This window comes from Lissotriton vulgaris, chromosome 7 (assembly GCF_964263255.1).
Source record: "Lissotriton vulgaris chromosome 7, aLisVul1.2, whole genome shotgun sequence".
NCBI lineage: Eukaryota > Metazoa > Chordata > Amphibia > Caudata > Salamandridae > Lissotriton > Lissotriton vulgaris.
In genome coordinates, this window is record NC_141695.1 from 1761556466 (window position 1) to 1761580867 (window position 24402).

A 24402-nucleotide genomic window follows, 5' to 3' on the forward strand; every position below is an offset into this window, starting at 1 on the left:
TTTGGTTACATAATTGGCTAGAGATGCTCATGAGAAACTAAAAATGAGATACTGGAATTTTGTCACAGAAGCTAAAATATCTGCTGTCTCCTTGAACAGCCTTGTAGATTCCTGCATGTTGCTTACCTGATTTTGAGTAATTGATTAACTTTATTATTATTCCAGTTACACAAGCACTTTATATCAATTTCAGATTAGGGATCCTACACTTGTTCTTAGAACAAAAAAGAAACTATATCCAACACTTATTCCATGGGTTACCAAATAGTTGTGAATGATGAACATGTTTTATTTTTTTGTACGGCCTATGGAAAACAACGCTCATATTGTACTATTCCGCTTTGTCGACTCTTTGGTTTTAGTGATCGCCATACTGCTTCAAGAATATGTAAAATCAATCTGGAGTTACTTGTCTTCAAAAATGACATATTAGGAAGAATGCACAAAAATAAGACGCAAGTCTATTTTTTTGCACATGGGCTATTTTACGTAGCCTGGGTCATCTTTTTAAATCATGATATTACCCTTTTTCATTGCCACGTTTTTACTGTTTTGCCTTGTTTTTAAGTTTTGTCATATTCAGACCTTTTAGGATGCCATTCTTTTAGGGGAATGAGCATTTGTGTACATAAATCTTCTTGGAAATTTGCATTTTGACAACGATTTGTATTGAATAATCCAATTACTGAAAGAAACTGCATTGTAATGACTTATGTAGTCCCTCTGTGTATTTAATTTGTTTGCTTTTATTATATTTTTTAAAGAATGTTTTATCTTGTACCCTTCGATAGTTCAACTGAGCTGAAATAAAGGAAAATAATGATGATGATGATGAAGTCTAATGGGGATTTAAGAAAATGTGTAGACTTGAGATGTTTGAATGAAGCCATCTGTCTTAATGAATTTCTGTTACCTAATTTACAAGAGCTAGTGTTGTCCATTGATGATACTGCTGTTTTCTCAACAATTGATCTTACTAGTGTGTACCACCAAAAAGAATTGGATGATGAATCAAGGCATTGAACAGCATTTATAACACTCGAAGGACTGCTACAGTATAATTGGATGCCTTTTAGTCTTGCAAGTACCTCTTCTGTCTTCCAGAGAGTAATGTCTAGGATTTTACAGAATGTAAAAGAGCAAGGGAATTTCAGGATGACATTTTAATATTTGGGAAGGACAAAAGTGAGCATGATGGTAATTTATGACAAGAGTGAATGGTTCTTATTCATAAGGATTTAAGTTTGAAGGGGAGAAATGTAATTTTGGGAAACAGCAAGTAGAATACATGGGTCATGTGATATTGAAAGATGGTATCTGTCCAAAGTTAGCCAAGTCGAATCAATTATCAATGTCTCTGAACCTACATGTATGGAAAAACTGATGTCCTTTTAAGGGCTAAATGAATTTTATTCACGCTATGTAGAAAATGATACTACCAAAGTAAAGCATTTATGGTTCTTATTGAGGAAAATGTTTAAATATTGTTGGGGCCAGGAACAAGCAGAACGTTTTACTGCAATCAGAAAAAAATATATAGTGTGCTCCATTTTTTAAATAATTTCGTTTGGGAGTGGATTGCATAATATTGGTGGTTGCCAGTGTGTATGATGTTGGTGCACTTTTATCTCAAAGGAAGAATGGCACTGAATGGATTGTGGAGTATGCATTTTGAACTTTGACACAGAATGAAGGGAATTATTCCATGATTGAAAAGGAGTTACAGGCAACCACATGGTCTGTGGAACAGTTTAGAATGTATGGATGGTGGAGGAAATTTAAAATCTGTACTGAGCACAAACCATTGGTAAATATTTTGAAACAAGGTGGTCGGAAAAATGTTACTCCACGATTGGCATGTTTGGTTTCGAAACTGCAAATATACCATTCCGACATTGTGTATGTTCCGTGGAACGATAACTGTGTTGCAGATGATTTATGGTGCGTATTGTTGAAAATCAGTAATGGCTCAGTGTTAAACGCCGAGGTACACTCCCCATGGTCCTGAAGAAAGCCCAGTAAATCACACATAAAGGGCAGAAACATGTCGACCCCACATTAAGTGGAAATATCCAAACAATCTACTTGGTAATTTCCCCACACATATTTTAATATGTCAAGTTGACCACTGAATAAAGTTTTTGTGTGTGGTATTCAACCTTGACATTTTTGAAATCACCTTTTTCACACTATTGTCACAAAAAAACCTGCTCTGCAGTAACCTGGCGTTGCAGCACACCAGGGAGGCATTCGGCTTCTCCTGGTGGGCCCAATGATGAAGCATGTCACCAACCAGGGTGGTGAGTGAGGGCTTCCTGTAAAAATCCAATGTGATTTATTTCTTCCTAACCTTTCTCATGTGTCTGTGCTTATACACATAAAAAACTGACACTCTTCTGTTGATTGAAACATATTTAACTGGGGGGCTGAGAGTGTACTTTTCCCTCTCTCTCCTGTTGTTGAATTTCAGTGTTAAACCTGGCATCATTGGCATGGTTTCCCCTGACTTTTTGTCTTCTGACCTCCTGTTTTGCTGACTTTATTTTTGCTGGCTTTTGTGCTCTGGGCACTTCACCACTGCAAAGCAATGCTAACGTGCAAGTGTTCTGTCTTTAAAACATGGTAACATTGGCTTGTCCAAAATTGGCATATTTGATTTGCATACCAGTCCCTAGTAAAATGCACTACAAGTGCCCTGGACCTGTAAATAAATGATATCAGTGGGCCTACAGCACTGATTGCGCCACGTGCTTAAGTAGCCTTCTAAATGTGTCTCAGGCCTGCCTTTGCAGAGCCTATGTGTGCAGTTGTAAACTGCCATGTTGACCATGTCGCCGGGCAAGTTAACCCTCTTAGGCCCAAACCTTCCCTTTTTAATACATATACGTCACCCCTAAGGTTGGCCCAAGACAGCCCTAAGAGCAGGGCGTAATCCATACTAATATAATAAAGAGAGAGCCCAAACCTTTGAGGCGGGTAATCTCAGGAACCACAGCACCAATCACAACACCCAATACAGCTTTGGAAAGGGCAGTTGCAGGAGAAGGACATAGACTATGCAGAGGCCCACCATATACATTTAAAAGGTAAAAGAACTGTGCCAGCAAAGTAGTCCCTTGTGGGCGTGTCTGCGTTGTACTGTGGGCGTGTGCTGGGGGCGTTCCGCCCTTCATGCCATGTCTCATAATGTGTGCTAATACCACCCTGCTCCCTTTAAATACCCCTGCACCCCATAATCATAACCCACCCTTACTCCTTAAAATACCTCAACACCCTTAAACACTAATCCATTTTAACCCTATAAATTTACCCTGTACCCCAAAACCCAAACCTATCCCTAAACCCTAAGAATAACCCTGTACCCCAAAACCCAAACCTAGTCCTGAACCCTATAAATACCCCTGTACCTCAAAACCCAAACCCAAACCTAGCCCTGAACCCTAAAAATACCCCTGTACCCCAAAACCCAAATCTAGCCCTGAACCCTAAAAAAACCCTGTACCCCCAACCTACCCCTGAACCCTAAAATACCCCTGTACCCCAAAACCCAAACCTAGCCCTGAACCCTAAAAATAGCCCTGTACCCCAAAACTCAAACCTAGCCCTGAACCCTTAAGATACCCCTGTCCCCCAAAACTCAAACCGACCCCTGAACCCTAAAAATACCCCTATACCCCAAAACCCAAACCCAGCCCTGAACCCTAAAAATACCCTTGTACCCCAAAACCCATACCTATCCCTAAACCCTAAAACTACCCCTGTACCCCATAACCCAAAACTATATCTGAACCCTTAAAATACCCAAAGATCCCAAAACTTATACCTCAGTACCCCAAAACATATACCCCATACTTACCTTATCCAAACATTTAAAAAAAAACATGCTTTTACCATTCATGCATTTACAACAAATTTCGTTGTAAATGTATGCGTGGTAAAAGCATATAAAATGTAATGCCATGCGTTATAATGGCATTGCAGAGTCATGGTACTTTCGTAATGAAAGTATGCGGAGTGATGGTATGCGGAAAGAAAGTTGCGGAATACTGGGTGTTTACCCTTCCCCGGTAAGTACATTGGTGGCACGGCGGCCCACATCTCCAGTAACATACTCATATTTTTTCACCACCCTTTTGAAAAATGCACTGATGGCCAGCACCAACATAAACTTTTAGACACACCTCCCGCCACAAGTTCTAGAATTGCGAACTTTAGAGCTGGGGAGCTACGTTTGAATCTCGCCATCAGCTCAACATCCTGTGATTCCAGGCAAATCGCTTTGTCTCCCCGTGCCTACCACAAATTAATGTGTTTTTCTGTAATGTAAATTGTGCTCATGCCATGTTGTCGAGTTCGCGCTATATAATATTGCAAGGAAAAATAAAGTAGGAAAACTTGAGTTCACACACTACTGAACGCGCACTCTTAAGTGCATCAGCAGTGCACTGTGAATCGGAGCGTTTCACAGGCCTGTCACAGATAAGAAATGCTATCAAAACGAAATCCTACAAAACAATGTACTACTGGCCGGCAGCAATTCATACCCGGACAACGTCGGGACGGGCTGCTAGTGTATTTATAAAGTAGGACATGTACTCTTAAGTTTTACTTATTCCGATAGTGAAAAACTCTTAAATTCACTTTTCACTCTTGCCAGGCCTGTCGCTCTCATAGGTTAACAATGGCCTTACCTTATTACATTTTATGAGTATAATTTCCAATTAGGAAAAGATAGATATTTCAAGTGTGGACTTACAATTTGAAATCACAATTTATGGTGAAGTTGATTTTAAGTAGCAAATCTGAAAATGCCACTTTTAGAAAGTTATATTTTGCAAAGCACAAGAGCACTCAAGTAATCAGGGAGGGACCTAGGGTACAATTAGTTATACAGGAACAATTGCCCCTTACAACATAGACAAAAGACAAAGGTCAACAAAGTGATACAATAAAGAAACAGGAAATTAAATACTTTTATTTCCATCATGAATTTTAAAAAAGAACGTGGGACAGTATTCAAGACATAAAGAAGAAAATATTATTCTAAGAACTCAGTAGTTATTTGAACCAATCAGTATCAATGTGCTAAAGACTTTAGCACCTTGACACTGATTTGTTCAAATAATTACTGTAAACTTGTGCAATGGTGCTGTCCATGTGCTTGTGGCCGAACTTTGGATTGTATTTTGACCATGCATTTCTATGCCTGAGTTCTTCGAATCCCTTTTCTACTTTTGCCTTATTCCGGCACTGGTAATGGAATTGCGCCTTGACCATTGGTGCATAGCCTTTAGATTCGCATAGTTGATTAACGTCTTAGCTACCCTGAAGAAGTCCAATGTTTAAATGGATGAAGCATGTTGGCTGATTGTTTTTTATGAATGTAATATAACATAATAAAGGAAGAAACGATACCCATGAACTGTTTAGACACTGTTATTCATAAGAAAGTGTCCCATTGGATTGTGTTCCTTTGAATTTTTTTCTATTTATTTGTGTGTCAGCTCCTATTGGGCATTGTTGTTCTATTCTCCCTTTTTTGAAGAGAGGCATCTTCAGGCACGGGGTGCATTTGGAAGATTTGCACACAAGAACGTACTTTTTGGTCACAAACAGTAAAGGTGATCAATGGTTTGGGTGCTGTTTGTTTTTTAGGTCCACTGCCCACATTACTGACTTTCTGTGGCAGAAACATGTTGACCACATGAGATAGGGCATTTATAGAAAACCCTATCCATTAATCTTCACTGTATCCAACTGGGGCATCAGAATAAAGTACAATTTTCATCCACCGTGAGATAGTTTTAGATCACACTTATTCTTACTATTCTCTCATGAATCATGGACTCTGCTCCTCACTCCTATACATTGACATTGCTCATCTTTATAACAAACAAACCTCCACTCCTCCCCTAAGGAAGTCGTAGCCCACACTGGTCCCAGTGAGAGGAATGAATCCAATGATGAAGCGTGCCACCTTTGGGTGAGTGATGGTTCACGTCCTAAAAAGTGCAGTTCTCCATTTTTGCTTGAGCAGTTCCTTCTTCTCACACCCATCCACGTACATAGTGTGTGTTATAATAGCACAAAAACTTTACACATTGTCTCTTAGGTTAAGCCTCACTGCTCTGTGCCAAGCTAACCGAGTGTGAGCACTGGTTAATTTAGGGTGTGTGTCTCATTTAGCCTGACCAAGATTGTGGTCACTGCTTGGTCAGGGTGCATGCCTCTGACAACCAGAAACCCAATTTCTAAAACTGAGTAATTTATGAAGGTGAATGTGATATGGCCTTCACATATGATGATATTGTTTTGGGTATAAGTGTGGAATCTGAATATGGACCACAGTTATCTGAAGTGACGTTGATGCAGGAAATAGAAAAGGACGCGGTGCTTGCCATGATGGACCAGTGGGTAAGGAGTTTGGATGCTTGTAGCACAAGTGACAAAGAAGCTAAACCTGTGGTTGTACCATTACAAACTATGCAAGGCGGACATTAGCCTATGTATTTATTGGGCCCTTTCCCACCTTGCCTTCTAGGGAAGAGCATCTCATAGTGCTCATTGATTATTATTCTAAATGGCCAGAATTATGCAAATTAGATAACATTATCACCGAAGGGGTTATCGAATTCCTAGAAGATTTTTTCTCCAGGAAAGGCATTCCAAACGTTTTGGTTTCAGATAACGGAGTGCAGCAGACGTCAAGTAAAATTCTGTCATTCTTAAGGGACTGTGATGTTAAGCATCTGAGAGTGTTATATTACAATCCTGATGTTAATGGCCAGGTTGAGCGCTTCAATTGAGTCATAAAGGAATTCATTCAATTGGCATTAAAATCTGATTCACCTTGGAAAACGTTTCTTCAGAAAATGTTGTTGTATTAAAGGATCACCCCTCATTTAGTTACTGGCAGGATGCCATTTGAGCTTTTACGGGGAAGGAAGTGTTCCTCCAAATTGGTTTCTTAGTGGTTGAGAAACAAGAAGGAGGTGATATTTGGAATGAATGGTGATCATTAGATGAGAAGGAGAGTGGACGCTTAAGAAACACAAACCATACGTGGCATATTACTAATAGGAAGAAGCACAACATATGTGTAGGTCAGCATGTGCGAGTGAAGAAACTAGGCTTTGTGTAGAGAGGGGATCGCCTTGGTCGAAACCTTGAATATTGTGAAGGTTTTGGGAGGGGTTAAGTGTGAGGACAGGAAGGTTTGGAAACTACATTGTGTACATTGTGATAATGCTGGTATTAGTTGTGTGGCAAGAGTTGTGCAAGTGGTGACATGAATGGTTACACGAGGGTGATAATGCATGCCCAGATGTCAAACTTGGGACTTTGGGACATGTAGCTGAGGTGTGCAGGAGAGGTATGGGGAGTTAAGAAATTGACTAAGAAGTAGCCGTTGAGAAAGTCCAAGAAAACCTGGAGGTACAAGTTTGTCACAGTCCGAGGGAGAACACTTACTTGGTTATCTCCAGGGTTATATGGTGGGATGACATTTTCTCCATTCTGCATCAGTGAGATTGCGTTATGTATAATTTGTATTTCCACCATGTGTACTATCAGGATTGTGTTAGCCAAATATTGTACTTTGTGAGTGTCTTAAGTGCTAAATCTTACATTTCCTTTTAATAACTTTACCCTCTTCTTATATGATATTTTAGAGGGAAGATGTGTGGGATGTTGGTTTCAGTATTTTAGGAAGGTAAGAAAATGTTAGGGGAGAACCAGAATGTTGTGTGGATTCTTGGGTTTTCAGTTGGCTGTGAGCAGTTGAAGGGCTGTTAGCAAACTGGCATAACTCCCTTATACAGTGTACTTATTCCCTAAATAAAGCACATATTGAAGGCTTACCTGTTGTGGATTGCTTCGTGAACCACGTTCTTAACATGCTACTGTTGGTTAAAGATTGGATCTGAAACTAATGCACAAATGAGCATTCAGAAATAGCCCATGGAAATACAATCAGAGAGTATGAAGAGATTCTTTAAGCCTGGGAAAAGTATGGTTATGTGTACATGAATCCATATTATCAATAAATGTCAGGTTGGTGCTGTTTTGTGCCTATAATACAAAGCTTGTCCAACTGGTAACATATGCTGAGAAGTTACTGTGAAGAGTGGAAGTAGTGGACCGGAATGATTAAGGACCTGGGCAACAAGTCCTACCATCAGGCTGTAACTGCATCTATAAGGGCAAGAAGGAAATTACAGGGTAATGTAAGAAGCTTTTAAGAGTATACAATCAAGGGCCTTCCAAGAAAAGACACTGAAAAGGGGATTTAACCTCTTATTAGAAATATCAAGAGCAAAAAGACCAGCCTTACCTTCAATAAGATGGACAGAGAAAATGAGTAAAGTGGTGTAGTGTGGTTTGTGGGCCTCTTTCTGCGTGCATGTTAAGTTAGCATGGCTTATTAGAAGTTTAAACGCCATCTTTCCTTTTTGCTGCTTTTTGCGCACGACACTGCTTAGCTGTTTTTGCTGCGTTAGCTTTCACGAAGGTCTATACATGAGAAAAGGTTTGTTTTTCAACATCTCTAGACATACACCGTGTCCCCAGTCTGTACAGTGAGTGCTGAGATGCCAAGGTTATCATAACGTGCAAACCTGTTTATTGGCGTGTCCGTGTAACACATTCTAGACACAACAATTTGGCAGCTGCAAGCCGAGTAGGATTCTGGCCCCTTTATCATAGCACACTTGCCAGAATTGAACCCACTTGAAAGATTCCAGGCATGCAGAGAGAATAACCGATCCTGATGTAATTTACACTTACTGAGCAGACAGGTAAATGGGGTCCCCCTAAGAAAGATCTAGAGACCTTCTAAAGTTTTATAATACATAGTTCCTAGATAGGGAGGGTGCTTTACATAGGCACTTTCATCACCTGTTTGCACTATCATTGTAATATGATTCCTCCTTTTGTAGTCTATGTAATTGTAACCATGCTGACAGTATTATTCTTAATAATATGTATGCTTATGTTGATTAAAATACTGCGCTTGAGATCACGTCATTAAAATAAACATTTTAACCTTACTGTGTCTCTATTTTACTCCTGCTGTGGACTGGTATGAACGTATAACAAAAGAGTGTTCTCACTTCCCGCCATTCCTGAGATGGTCCTAAGTCGCATGTTCTAGGTTGTCTAATCATTGGTTTCTTTGCTATAGGACGAAGAGCTAATGTGACACTGATTGCTAGTCTTGTAGGGGATTTCGGGTACTAAGGTGAGTTTTGGCACACCCTAATTCACTGAGGTCCTAAGTCTCTGTGCACAGTTCTGTGTTTGTGCAGAATCCCTGTTACAGTGGAGATGAAATACAGAGGTGGAGGTCAAACTCAGCTCTGTCTGGATTACAATCACTGGGTGAATACACACGGAAAATGGGCTATCCAGTAATTAGCTTTTTAAAGTTCTGTGATTCTGAACATTGTTTGTGTGTAATGTGTTATCAATGTGATTTGTTTAAAAGGAACCCTGAGATTTCTCATGCTTAGTTATAAACTAAAAGTAAAAATCTTTAGGCCCCATCAGCAAGAAGGGAATTACAAGTGGCTTTATTGGACTTCCTGCCCCAAAGGAGCACTACATTTTGGAAAAACAAGCAGGAAAGAGTGCAGTATTTTCACCCCCTGTGTGACATTCCTCATTCAAGACCAAAACTGCTAATGGTCCAGTAAAGTTGCAAAATGACTGCCCATTAAAGGTAATACTACAGCCTTAAATGGGACAGAATTTCCCCATGGAGGCCAGATACCACAGATATCTTTAACTCCTGTGGTTCGCTCATTATCAGCTGCATCAAGAGGGAGCAATAAAAAATGAGGAGTTACCAAGGAATTAAGAGGCCATTTGTAATGAGGGTCGAGGTCTTCTATCAGCACGCTGTGGTTTCCAGCCTACTTTTAATGTTCCAAGATGTGTTGAAGTAACTTGATAATACAGCATCTATCTTTAGATCCTTTTTATTAAAGTCTAAAGTTTAATCAGATAAAATCAAGATTTGAAGTTGCTACAAATTTTATACTCTACAAAAAAAGCAGGTTTACTGGTCATACTTTCAGCTGACGGTGAGAGTGTATTGGATGCTGGTGGAATGACTGACAGCGTTGGACGCCCTGCAGCTGAAGCTGGTTCCTGAGTCAGTCCTGGTGCAGGGTGAAAGAGTGAGGGTCTTGCTGTTATTAGTGATAGTAATCCTTCCTCCAGAAGTAATCAATTTGTTATCATGGTTCCACTGATAGGTGATGTCTGTACCCAATGCATTGCAGACCAGAACCAGTGATCCGTTCTCTACCGGGTTCTGAGTCACAGCTTGAATAACAGGGATAGGAACCCTTTCTGTAGAGAAGAAAAGGGTGCAAATATCAATTTCTCAGATGCATTTCTCCATACAGGATCTCTCCGTCCTGCCACAATATTCCACCAACCTTTTTCCAACTCCAGAGTATCTCTTTTTTCAAACAACTTCTACTAGGTTTTGCACTCACCATTTACATTCATTTGTATACAAATCTCTCTTCTTTACAACATACATTAAATCACCTCTTAAAATTCAAATCACGGGGGGCGTGGCTTAGATGGCGGTCTGATAGGACGCGTTTTCGCGGAGCTCCTCGTCCCGATCCCCCCATTACATAGCCACGCTACAGCAACTACCCCAATTTTGGTGACCACGACACCCCAAGCTCAGAGAGTCTAGGGCGCGGCCGTTTGTCCGCTGATTCAGCCCCGGAAGCCCCGGACGGACCCCTCCGTCGTTGGCGCGCAGCAGACCCGAGCCCGACAGCGCCGGAGAGGACGGAGAAGCCAGGGGCAGAGCAGCGGGGCCGGGCCCACCGGAGCAGTGCCGGGCGCCGGAAGGTGACGAGGTCTGATCGGAGGAGCAGCGCTGGAAGTGGTGACCCGCGTCGGTGGCCCCGAGTTGGCCCCGTGAAGCGCCTGGCGGAGGAGAGAGCAGTGGCGGCCTGACAATCTATGCGAGGCCCGACTTGGGCCTTTCCCCCATCGCTTGGCAAGGAGGTGAGGAGCAGGGCGCCGCCGGCGTGGGACGCCAATCCTCGGGGGCAGACGGTCGAGCCCCCGGAGCCCCCGCTCGCAGCTCCGACGGCGGGGAGGCGGCGGTGAGCCAGCCCCGCGCTCACCACAGCTTGGGCCCTGAGACTGAGGACGCTAATTGTCGGCCGTTAGGCGGCCATTTTCCACGAGGCCCGGTGGAAGGCGCGAACTGTGTGCCCCCGGGTCGGCCGGGACATGTCCTCTAACAATCGCAGTGGGGGCCGCACTATCCCCGATATGCTGGCGAAGGGGGCCTCCAAGGGGGACAAGAGCCCTGATAAGCCGGTGACGGTCCCTCCGCCTAAAGTCAAGGAGCGAGATGAGGGAGACGCCCCGGCCACCAAAGCTTTCATGGAGGAGCTGTTCTCCTCCCTTAAGGCGGACATCTTGACCCTCCGGCAAGACATGGCGGGGGACTACAAGGAACTCTGCCGCGATGTCGACGATATTGGTGAACGGGTGGCGGCCGTCGAGACCTCAGACCAGGCCAGGAGCGCAGAGGTGGAACAGTTGCAGCAAGAAATCCTCCGGCTTCACGACCAACAGACACAGCTCCAGGCCCATGCTGAAGACCTGGAAAACCGGTACAGGAGAAATAACATCAGGGTGCGGAACGTGCCGCTTAAGGCAGAAGGAGGTGACATTGCCGCCTATTTACGGGACTTGTTCCGAGAGGTCCTGGGAGAGGGGGATGACTTCGACATCCGAATTGACAGGGCCCACAGGGTGGGCCTAGCACGCAGGGCGCCAGCCCCCCCCCCCGACATCTTGGCCTTCTTGCCGGACTACCCTCTCAAAGAACGCATCCTGAAGGCGGCGCGCCAAAAACAACCTCTCCACTTCAGGGATCACACCATCAAGCTTTTCCAAGATTTGTCCGCGATCACTCTGCAAAAGCGGCGGACATTCAAGGTGGCGACCACTTTCCTTCGAGACAAAGGTGTCCCGTACTCCTGGGGTCACCCCTTTAGACTGATCTTTAAGTGGAATGGGACACTTCATCAGCTGCGGTCCCTACGAGACACTTGTGCAGTGCTGGGCCTCACCACGGAGGAGGAGGGCCAGGGAGACGCCGCGGACCTCGAGCCTTCCCAGACACGGTCTCCCCGCTCCCAAGCGGATGGCTGGCAGACTGTGAGGAGTCGTCGCACGCCTAAGAAAGGGTTCAGGCCGGACCCTACGGAGATCACGACTGAACATGCGGCAGCGATTCAGATGGTCACCACGGACACTGCGGCTGGGCCTTGAAGAGCCACGAGCACAGAGGTAGACTAACGACCAGCACGTTGTGTGGGGGGCGGGACGGGGGGCTCCGGGCCCACCATTGCCACGTTTTCCCGCTTTCAGAGACTTCACCAGGGGCCTGGACTATTGCCGGATAGGCCCCGGGCAATGTTTTCTTGTTGGGGATTGTTGGTTGGGGCTCAGGGTGGGTGGGGGGGGTGTTTGGGGTCGGGGCTGGGTATTCGGTGTGTTCAGTATGGGTTGACGACAGCCAGATGTGGGGGGGGCGGGACGGGGCCAGGTCTCCAGCAGTCTATCTTCACACTTTCCCATGGCCGCTGATGGCATCCGTGTTTTATCCCTTAACGTGAAGGGGCTTAACAACCCGATCAAGCGGAGGGCAGTTCTCTCCTTTCTAGAACATTCTGGGGCTGAGCTCTGCTTGCTGCAGGAGACACATTTGTTGGCAAAGGATTGGCACCGCACGAAAGCTAGGCCCTTCCCACAACAATTTTTCTCGGCGACCTCTGAGAAGAAAGCGGGGGTGGCCCTGCTGGTAACTAGGCATTTTAAGGGGCAGGTGGGAAGCAAGGTAGCCGAAATCAAGGGTAGGCTCCTGGCACACACTGTCCACATAGGCACACTCTCCTTCACGCTTGGCTCGATCTACGCGCCTAACGCTCGCCAGGAGGCCTTCCTTCGGGGGGCCTTGTCAGAGGCGCTATCGGGCGACCTGAGGCATGTCTTGATTGGGGGGGACCTGAATCTTGTCATGGACAATGAAATGGATAGATCCGGAAAGAGGTTTGGGGACTCAGGGGCGCTTTCGACAGCGGGGAAGCAATGGCTGACAGACAGGGGGTTGGTTGATGCCTGGCGGGAACTACATCACACTGCCCCGGGGTACACTTTTTATTCCGCAGTACACCGCACCTATGCCAGAATAGACCACTTCTTGAGCTCCACTGACCTTGTCCCCATACTTAGAGACATGGACACTACACCAGCGGCACTGTCGGACCACGAGGCGGTGATCCTTCAGTTGACAGTCTCTCACACACCCCCACACAAGGGTAGATGGCGGCTTAGGGAAAGCTTACTGTCTCGGCAGGGGGCGGTACAGCGGCTTTCCCAGACCATCACTGATTATCTAGGGGCGAACGACACGGGGGAGGTGGCCCACGCGACGCTATGGGGGGCACTCAAGGCGGTGGTCAGGGGCGATATTATAGCAATTGCGGCGGCAGACAACAGGGAGCGCAAGGAACGGCGGAAGGAGCAGGTAATGGAGCTAGAGAGGGTCCACTGCCGCACGGGCGCCCCTCGCATTTGGCGCAAACTCAAAGCGGCCAGAGCCCAACTGGCGAGCTTAGATCTTGACAGGGCAGAATACGCGGCGCTTCGCCTCCGCCACACTTATTACGTGGGTGGCGACAAAACGGGTCGCCTTCTGGCTAGCACACTCAAAGCTAAAACAGTCCGCTCTAGGGTCCCCGTTATACACGGGGAGGGCGGCGAGGAACTCCGGGATGATACTAGCATAGCAGAAGCTTTCCGAGCCTTCTATGCCCAACTCCACGCCGCAGACCCGGCCATCGAGGGTGAGGCTAGACAGGCCTACCTCTAGACTGTGGACGTCACCGCTCTAAATGAGACCAACGCCAGCGCCTTGGACAGCCCCATCAGTCTGGAGGAGGTTGTGTCGGCCATTGCCAAACTTAAACCCCTGAAGGCCCCAGGCCCCGACGGTTTTTCCGCAGTTTTCTACAAGACCTTCTGCCACCTCCTGACGCTGGTTCTTACGAGGCTCTTTAACTCCTTTGGGGGCCCGGGTTCGATCCCAGCGGAGTTGCTGGAGGCGGACGTCGTGGTCCTGCCGAAGCCAGGTAAAGACCCCAAGAAGTGTGCAGCATACAGGCCGATATCGCTGCTCAATATCGACCTGAAGCTCTTCATGGGCATCTTGGCTTCGCGCCTTGGCCCGTGCCTTCCGGGCATTATTGAACCCGACCAGGCAGGCTTTGTCCCCACCCGACGCATACTACATGTCATCGACAAAGCCCACTTTAACACCTCGGATGCCGCGCTGCTCTCAGTGGACGCCGAGAAGGCGTTTGACAGAGTGGATTTGCGATTTCTAGACCACACACTGGCGAAATTCGGGGTTGGCCCTCGTTTTCGCTCCTGGATAGCAGGATGCTATGCGGCACCCAGGGCGTCAATCAAGGTGAATGGGATTAGCTCAAAGCCGTTTGATATCTGGCGTGGCACGCAGCAGGGCTGCCCGCTCTTGTTCGCCCTCTATATCGAGCCATTTGCTCAACGTGTCCGGGACAACAGGACTATCACCGGTGTCAAGTTCGGTGGGGTGGAACAGACGATGAGCCTGTACGCGGATGACATCTTGGTCGCGGTGGACAACCCTACGATTTCCCTGCCTGCCTTCCTGTCCGAAATGGAGGCATTTGCCGCGGTGTCGGGTTTTAAAATGAATGTACAGAAATCAGTGGTTCTCCCACTGGGTCGCAACACCAAGCCGGCTAACAGATCCTCGCTTCGCATAGGTGGGCTAGAGGTCAGCACTGCTTTACCATACCTGGGGATAGATTTGACTCCCGCAACTGCTCAGACGATCGACCTTAATTACACTAAACTCCTCTCGCGGGTTCAGGGGGACATCGCTAGGTGGAGGCAAAAGCCGCTCTCCTGGTTGGGTCGCGTGGCGGCCGTTAAGATGACACTTCTCCCCAAGATCCTCTACCTCTTTCAAACTCTCCCGGTCACCCCCCCCCACTGGGGATGATCAAGAAACTTCAGGACGCCCTGAACCACTATGTGTGGGCGGGCAAGCGACCCCGACTTCGGCGTGACCTCGCTATGCGGGTGACAGCTGAAGGGGGCCTGGGAGTTCCGGACCTGCGGCGCTATTTCCAAGCGGCACAACTTCGGTATCTGCTGGAGTGGTCCAGGCCCACCTCCGAAAAACACTGGTTGTTCCAGGACAGGGCCATGGCAGGCATGTCACTGTGGAAGGTCCCTTTCCTGGCGCGCCCGGACAGGCCGGCATATCTGAAGAAATCCCCTATCACCAGGACCCTTATGCAGGTCTGGAATGCCACCGCTGTCCCGAGGGGCCTCACGACTTTCCCATCACCCATGACACCTTTGCTGGACAACCCGGCCTTTCCCCCGGGGTTACCGCCGGGCTCGTTTCCCCAATGGCGGCCTTCCGAATGCCGCTCGGCGGGCAACTTGTTTGACACAGAAGGCTTCCTTCCGTGGGACGTGGTGGTGGCTGACTATGCTCTCGACAAGCCACACCGCTTCCAGTATTTCCAACTCCGCCACTGGCTGACACATCCTGAGGTAGCTCCGCTGGTCAGCCGCCCACTGACCCCGTACGAGAGATGGCTCATGACTAAAAAGTCTGACTCTGGGTCCATTACCGAACTGTACCTCTTGCTGTCCCCACCCCCTCCTGAGGAGAGATCTGTAGGCCAGAAACGCTGGGAGAGGCAGTTGGGGCGCACACTGTCGGATAAAGAGTGGCGGGACATATTTTACAGGGCCCACCACACTGCGAGGAACACAGCCAGCAGGGAGGCGGCGTTGAAAATCGCCTACTACTGGCACCTGACCCCTGAGCGCCTACACCAGGGAAACCCAAGCAAAGACCCCACTTGCTGGAGGGGGTGCGGACACACTGGGACCATGCTACACATACTGTGGGAGTGCGATGCAGTTAAAGAGTACTGGGAGGTGGTGCTGAGGGACATTGACACTTATTTTGAAACTGACATCCCACGCTTCCCGGCGTATGCGATCCTGGGGCTCCCCAATAAACTCATGTTCCCTCTCAAATCACTGCGGGGACGGCAGATGGGGCTGGCGAAGGGGGCGGCGACTCACCACATCTTATAATTATGGGGCACACCGAGGAAACCCACACATACAGGGTGGCTACACAGGTTATGGTACATCATGGGGATGGAAAGGATCCAGGCCTCGCTCACACAGGCCTCAGACGCTTTTCGCGAGACATGGCAACCACTCCTCTCTTTACTGTCTCAGGAATTCACGGAGCTCACCTGCCCGAAGTACCTTAGGGTCCTGAAGCTGGCGGAGGACTTCCGCAGTGGGACGACCAAGGCGGAACGTAAGGTTTAATCTGGCCCTCGCTCGGCCTCCACCGGACGTGCTTAGGAACACACCGGGGGGGGTAGGGGGGGGAGGAGGGTTCTGTTGGGGGACGGGAGTTGATTGGGGGTCCGGGCGGGGGGGGGCACAGTTTTGGGGGGGTGGGTAGAAAAGAGTTCTTGCACTAGGCATTGGGCTTGTTTCTTGCCGTACGATTTCACATGGACGAACAGTTTATTCACTGGCTGGACTTTCCGGGGACATGCCTATTTTTGTAGCACTTGCATTATAGTCTTACTCGCACTGCCTTTATTTTTTGTCTTCTCCTGCTGTATGTTGTTGCTCTGTGGAACTCAATAAAACATATTTGATCAAAAAAAAATTCAAATCACCAGGTGCAGTTGGACAATTATCTCAGAGGACCTCTCACAGCTTCAATAAATGACAATGTACAGTGTTGTAAATGGCTTGATTTGTTTATTTTGAGGAAAAGTAAAATAAAACAAAACAATTATCGAAGAAGGATCAAAGCCACAGACAGAAGCGTTTTACTAAAATAAATTCCAATATACACTCTGTCTCCTCGTCACCACTGCCAAAGCATCCTCATACAATACCAGCCTCAATCAATTGTCCAATAGAAACAAAGCAATGTGAAGGAGGTGGCACACTGCATCAATCCCCAGGGAGACATCCCATAATCAACCAGGTCATGCAAGACTAACCAATGTGAGAGGTTATGGCAATACATGTATATAGAGTAACACATTCCCAGAGGGGCCCAAATGCTGTAGGAAGAGTGAGGCCAGAGAAAGGGGAATGTAAGCATCAAGAATCAGATGACCAAGAGGCGAAGAAAATTATCTGAAAAGGTGAGTTTTATGATTATGCCTGTACTTTGAAGGACAGCTGATTGATTTAAGAGTGAGGGGCGGATCATTCCAGAGTTTGGCTTCCAGATAGGAGTGGCCTTCAGTTCAGGGGCTGACTAAATGATGATCAGCAGTCTCTCGGCAGAGGCAGACCAAAGAGCAGGGGCGTAACACATGCCCCTACAGCCCTTGAGGCATAAGGGGCCTGAACCCTTCAGCAGCCCCCCAATTATGCAGCCCCCAAGGGGACTACCCAAGGCCAATGTATGGATATCTGTAAGGTATCAGAGACTCCGGATGGAGCCCTTCATCACATTCTGCAGCTGTGGCCCTTCATTTCACATTACGCCACTGCCACAGCGTGTGAAAGAGAAGGTGTGGAGTGAATGTATGTCTCACCTAGCCTTGACCTGCAATGCTGATAACTTTAGGGAATATATAAGCTCTTTGAAGCTTGTAGGCTTCTTAATTTAAACCCCATGAAGTGCTTTGAGTTTTCAGAAGCAGGAGAGATATGACCGATTTCTAAAGATGAGTTTAGGCCGAGTTCTAAATAACCTGAAATAGTCTGGAATCAATAAATAGACAGGATTTCAGCAATCAAGTTTGGAGATGAATAATCCATGATTCATAGTTTTATGGGAGGTAAGTGGAAGGAGCAGACATATGTGCTCAGCATTTTCGAGATACCGGATTAATTTGTTTCCCAAAAGTAAGTTGATTATTAATGGCGAAGCCTAGGTCTTTGACCAAGACGAAAAGAAAATGGAGGCAAGACTAACCTCAACAGCCACCCAGAAGCGATCCAAGCATGAGACTTGTTGCAGAAATTGAGAATCTCCATTTTGTCTCTGTTGAACTTGAGACATATTCTGCATCCAACTGGCAAGTGATTAGAAGATGGTTAGAAAATGGTTGTGGTCCTCTAGAATAGAGATCAGAATTTTAGTATTATCAGCATAAGACAAGAAGTTGAAACCAAAGAAGGGGACAAGCAGGGCTGAAGGAGATGGATAGAGGTTGAAAAGGGTGGACTTAAGAAGGAGCCCTGCCTGATCGATTCAAGCTGAAGGACTCTGAAAGACTTGGTTCTGTGTGACAAGAAGGAGCTGAGCCACTTCAGGGCCAGGCTGCAATGCCTATTGCATTCAATCTTTTCAGTAAGCTGGAGAGAGCATGGAAGCTGCAGGTCATCCCCAATGCTTGTGACCATGCTTCCTGTGCTATTGTTATATTTCATATCGGTACCCTGATATAGGTACATGGAACATTGTACACTTTCCCTACATCATCTCCCCGTCATTTCATATCAGGGTTATAGGGACATAACTCCAAATAAGGACAGACTGCCTTGTATGGACATAACGGCTTATAAAGACTATAGCCTTTTATGGACTGAACCTTTCACCTGGTTCCATGCGGAGGGTGGTTTTTTCCCAATCGATATTGCTAAGACGTCATCCTTAGCACATATGAATAATTTATGAGTATACTCTCCAGGATGTACACTTCACCTCTACCATCGACGCACAAGGTTTAATCCCCAATGTCATCCTCATACTGAACAATGGTCAACACATGCACATAGACTGTATAAATAAAGCACCTCATGCTATCAGAAAGCTGGAGGGAACCGAGACTTCATGGCCGACACACTGACCAGAGACGCTGCAGCTCCGGCATGCCATCGCTCCAGCTGACAGTGGTCTGCCGATCCCTTGCGGGATATCCAGCTCAAGTCCAGGACGAAGTCCCACACTCTCACTATTCAGGTATGGGGTTTAACTAAATCCTAATGGGATTCTTGGCTCTCAGACTTAGGATCTTAGACTTAGATTCTTACGCTTAGGCTCTTTTGTACCTACCCACATGCTAGGTACACTTACGTACATCTAGACAGGCATCTTAGGAGGACACACTTTATTTTTACAAATGCATTTCATATTCATGTATGTGTTCATGACTATTGTAAAATGGTAGAACAATACTATTCCTTCACTGTACTGCTGGTTCTATATCTCTGCTACTGTGTATCAGTTGTAGCAGCCACTTATATGTAAGGGTCTCGGGGGCATATTACAAAGCAATAGCGATAATTATTGCTATTGCTTGGTTGGCGGGAAAATTATATCGCCGCACACCGACGATTTTTACCGCTGAGATACCTTGATATTATCAAGGTTTATCTCAAAAGTGGTAAAAATCCTGCGAAATGCATGAATATCGCTGGAAAATCAGCGATATTCATGCATTATCGTGACAATGCTCTTAGCCATGTTATCCATCTACCATTGGATAACATGGCTAAGAACTGCTCAGGGCAGGCGTTAGCTTTTGGAAATATTCGCGCTTAGCGCGAATATTTCCAAAAGTAGATAATAGGAGATAGCGATGTTAGCGACTGTTTCCAGTCGCTAACATCTTGGCACGCCCACTTTGCATGTCATTAGCGATAATTATCGCTGACGTGCAAAGTGGGCCCCAAGATGATCGCTATCTCCTTAAAGCTGTCGCTAACTGGTGTTAGCGACAGCTAGGAAATAGGGCGATAAAATTATCGCCGCTTTAGCGGGAAAGATTCCCGCTAAAGCGGCGATAAGGCCCTTGGTAATATGCCCCTCGGTTCTCCGTTTAAACAGATTTTTACATATAAATACAGACAGAAAGCTTTTTGGTTTTTGTCTGTATTTATATATAAAAACAGGAAAATACTAATAAAACCAATGCTCCTCCTGCCTCTTTGTGCTGTGAAATCGAGTCAGAGGTGAGCAGTGTCAGCCAAAATAAATGGGAAACTGCTGCCCCGAAACTGCTCCAGAGACGGGGGGAACTGGCAGCGCTGTGTCTGCAGAGACACTCCAGCACCCCTCACACAATCCAATGATTGTAGCAGTGCAAGCAGCCGATGTCCATTAAGAGGTGTGAAAACACCACAGGACATCGGCTGCAGTTCCAGCAACCTTTTGTTTTTTTTAGGTCTCACGTGTGGCGTCACTGTTGTGCTTTAAACATCCCACGCCACCTTAATCCCACCACGTTCTATGCTGAGAACATTTCCGGGTAGTGTTGACTGGACATATTTCCTGTCTGAGTGATTTTAGACACATTGAACTGCTGCTGGCATTGTATTGGTAAATGACGCACATTGCAGGCTCCGTGAAGAGTGTTATAGGAGCCGATTAACAGTGAGAGCCTCACATGTATCTGGACTGCAAAGGATGTCTGGCCTCTTCCCCACTAGGCTTAGTTTGCATTTCCCAGCTCGCCTCTTCCTTAGGACCGAGGATTCATCATCGTTTTTTTTCCCCTTCAAAACACCAGCTTGGTGCATTGCGGGGCACGTAGTTTTGCTATTAACAGTTTCCAAACCCAAGCATACAAAGTGTGCTTGCTGTTGACTAAAATCCGGGAATTGCTCACTTCTCGGCTACGTTTTAAAATTTTACAAAGTCAGCTACTCCATAAAAAAAAATGCTTGTTTCACACGTAAATTAAAAAATAAACTCTGATGTCACTTTTATTCACATCAAGCATTTAAATAACCATTGGAAATATGAATCTTTTTTCATTTGCGTATCCTTACAAAAAAAAAATAACCTCATCATTTCAGAGCTGATGCATTTTCAAAATATGCAACGAAGCCATAGTTGTTGCTTAGTTATTTAATGCAACTAACTAACATTGACAAAGCCAATAGTCCTGGCTTGTTACTTGTTGTATTATGTAACTGGATGCGATGACAGAAGCAGTAAAACACCAGGCGGAGGGCACACTATGCTAAGCACAGATTTTTAGTTTAGTTTCCACCACAACACTTTCAAAAGTCACCAGCTGCCACTTCGTGTGGAGGATTGAGGGCACAACTGGAATTGGGAGTATTTTGCCACAAATCGGAGTGGGCCGGTGAGAAGGGTGGCTTGATTAATGAAAGGCAGGACGTTTTTTGAAAGAGGTGGCCGTGGGTGTAGTCGATGTAATCTAAACTGTAGCTAGGGAGGGGCACTGCATTTAAACATAAGAAAGGAGGGTCACATGTAAACGGAGGCCTGGGGACATAAGCGAAGTGTTGTGGCACATAGGAAGTAGAGGCTCGGAAGAGCAAAGTTAGGGCCTTGCCATTTGAAGCAGAGATTGGGAGCTAGAGCCGCATGGGGGAATGTGCCAAGGGAGAAACATCCACAGGGGTTTACATATGCCGTAGGCAAGAGATTCTTAGGAACTGCGATGTGCACTGGGACCAATTTGCAAATAAATATGTCTTGGAAAATATGCACTGTTGTGCTAAATAGTTGGAGAGAGTTGTGCAAGGTGAATATGATACAAGAGCGAGCTCTAAAAGCAGTAATAGGATTGGGGGAGGGTCGTTCAGAGACAGCAATTTGCTCCTTGATGGAGGATGGAGTGGCTGGTATGGGAGAAAGCTGCATGCAGTGTTGCGCTCAGTGGAGGAGTGAGAGGCATGCTTGCTGGTATGTGGGCAGAGATAGAGAACTGCATGTATGAGGTGACTTGGTAGAGACATCTGCTGGCTAGAATGTCCCCAGAGGCTGGGTTTGTTGCAAGCAATGATGTGTTTTGGGAGAGAGAGAGGTGCAGAGGGTGAAGTGCAATGGGAGAGAAAGCTTCAGGGAGCGTTGTTCCAAAAGTGAAACAGCTGCAGAGGAAGTGCGGTGCCATGGGGACAGAGAGAGGCCCAGAAGTGATGTGGACGCATCCATGAGATATAATTCTGCAAGGTTAATGTGCTTTAACAAGCTATAACAACCTAGTGCAAGTGTGCATGCCAACTTAAATAAATGTGGAAAAATACTAGCTTTAGCGTTTTTTTTTCTTGCGTCAAAAATAAATGTGGATAAATACAGATAAAATTACCAAAAAATAAATATGGATAAATACAGACGGAAATGTGAAAACAATAAATACCATAAAACAGGGAGCCTTACTTATATTACATGAGAAGAACAACGGTACAATAAATTCTTATTGTAAACACGCTCAAGTATTTCTTCTGTGTATCTCACGGAGAGTAAAACAAGCAAGCACTAGTGACTGGGTGAAAAATAGTATATTGTTTCCATGAGTCTGAGGATATTATGTTCTGAGGTTGCCAAAAACTAATCTCTCTGATAAAAGGAGATTCTAGTGGCACTGCGAGCTAGCTAATGTGAAAACATAGGCTGACATATTCGGTGGGGGTCTACAGACTCATTTTGCCACCAAGTCCACAGAATATGTTATCCGTAAACAGCATAGATCCTGCATGAAAGGGAACTATCGGAACTACACTACACTACACTATGAGATTGTCTAATACCCTGTTCTCCACTAAATACAAAGACAAAGACAACTGAGAATGAATTTCAAAGAGAGTAGGTGGAAGTGAAATAGAATAACACATGGAGACGCAATTTTAATGACTGGTAATGGCTATAGAAAAAAGGAACACATATCGGTCTTGTATCTCGAATACTTCCAATAAAATAAATTTTCCTTTCCTATGGACTCATTGTTTTCAAGATAATAAATAATAATAAGAATATAACTTTGTCTCAATAGGATTTTCTTTATTAGATAATCATCCTTCATTCACATGAAATAATACTCAGAGGGGTCCTGCTAATTCTGTGAAATCCACTTTTCCTAAGTAAGTTATATGAAGGGACACTCAATTTTGAAAATGGATTGACAGTAAGAGAATACTAATAATGGGTTTAATATTCATAGGATACTATGAAGGATATTCATTGAAGATAAGATCCCCTTGAAAATGGGCACAGTATTTTAAAAGGTTTGCATGTTGGGAATTTCTCCGCTAAAGTTTGTCTAGGTGAGATTCCATTTTTAATTTTAAATTGTATAAAGATACATGCTTTGACTAAGGTCTCCTAGTTTAAAACGATCCCAATCTATTTTTCATAACTAAAATGATATTTACATTTAAAATAATTATTTGACTTTCGAATGTGAACTGAACCAACAGAGATAATGTTTGATAGAAGAAAAAAATGGAATTTTATCTTTTTTACTTTTAGATTTAATGTCTGATTTTTATTATTTTCATGAAAACGTTGTGAATTTTGAATAAGTCCTGAAAAAGGTGAAGAGAAAACAAAATATCCGCCGAAACGCTGCGTCAACAAAATGTTCTATGGCACAATTTTTCTATGCTAATGAAATGGACTTTGCAATAAGAAAATTGCTAATTTTTTAAGAAAAGTTCTGAAATAAATAGTTTTTGTGTAGGACTCTGGATATAGACAAGTAGATCTGTTTACAAATGTGAAATGTGGATAATTTGATGAACTGCTTCATTATATTTTTTACATATTTTTAACACATTTTTAATAATATAATTGTCTGGAATTGTTCATGTGCTGCATGAAATAAATACATTTTGCTAGAAGAGAACTGTTAGATACGTATCATTTGATTGAGTGGACTTGAATCAGTGTATTCTTCTTTTGGTCATTAGTACGGCACATAAGGGAAAGTTTGTTGTTCTAAGTTCCATAAAGAAAATCCCCTTCTTCTTCTAAACATAGATCGACTGCAGGTCCACGTTCCCCGGGTTTCTATTTAAGGGACATAAAAGATGTCAGCATGATATAGACTTCTGCTAAAGTCTTCGAAAAGGAAATAATTGTTCAGCCTGTAACTTCACACTTGCAAGAACATAAACAGGCAATGAGGTCTGTCTCTCTACAAGTCTAAAGGGAAGCTGCCTTCTAACTGTGAGAACACCCATTAAAATAACAGACGATTTAGAAACTTCCTAATCTCCTTTCACTCTAGGAACCAAATAAATTGTTATTCGAGAGGAGCATCTTCAGCATCGTTTAGGTATCCCATGTAATTGAAACTTGTACAGTAATTCACAGCTGTGACCATTTCTCCGTCCTGGTACAAGTTGAACAGAAGGCATCTTTCGACCATTAGTTCTCCACGATTACTGCCAAGTTATTCCCTCCAGGCCTCACTATCGGCAATCTAATGCAAATAATATGTTTTTCTCTAACTAAATAGAAGCATGATAAGTGTCAATACACTCCTTGGAATAGCTGTGCACTGTGTAACTCCCTCATTCATTCATAATGCACCG

At 45.1% G+C, this 24402-nt stretch overlaps 1 protein-coding gene across 1 annotated transcript in view; it reads right to left on the reverse strand.

Moving 5' to 3' along the window:
* The window catches only part of LOC147706607 (uncharacterized), a 740422-nt gene that overhangs the window by 696533 nt on the left and 19487 nt on the right, over window positions 1–24402 (reverse strand). The window contains 1 exon segment of the mRNA XM_086929638.1: window positions 10075–10353. Coding sequence (XP_086785764.1) covers window positions 10075–10353 — 279 coding nt within the window.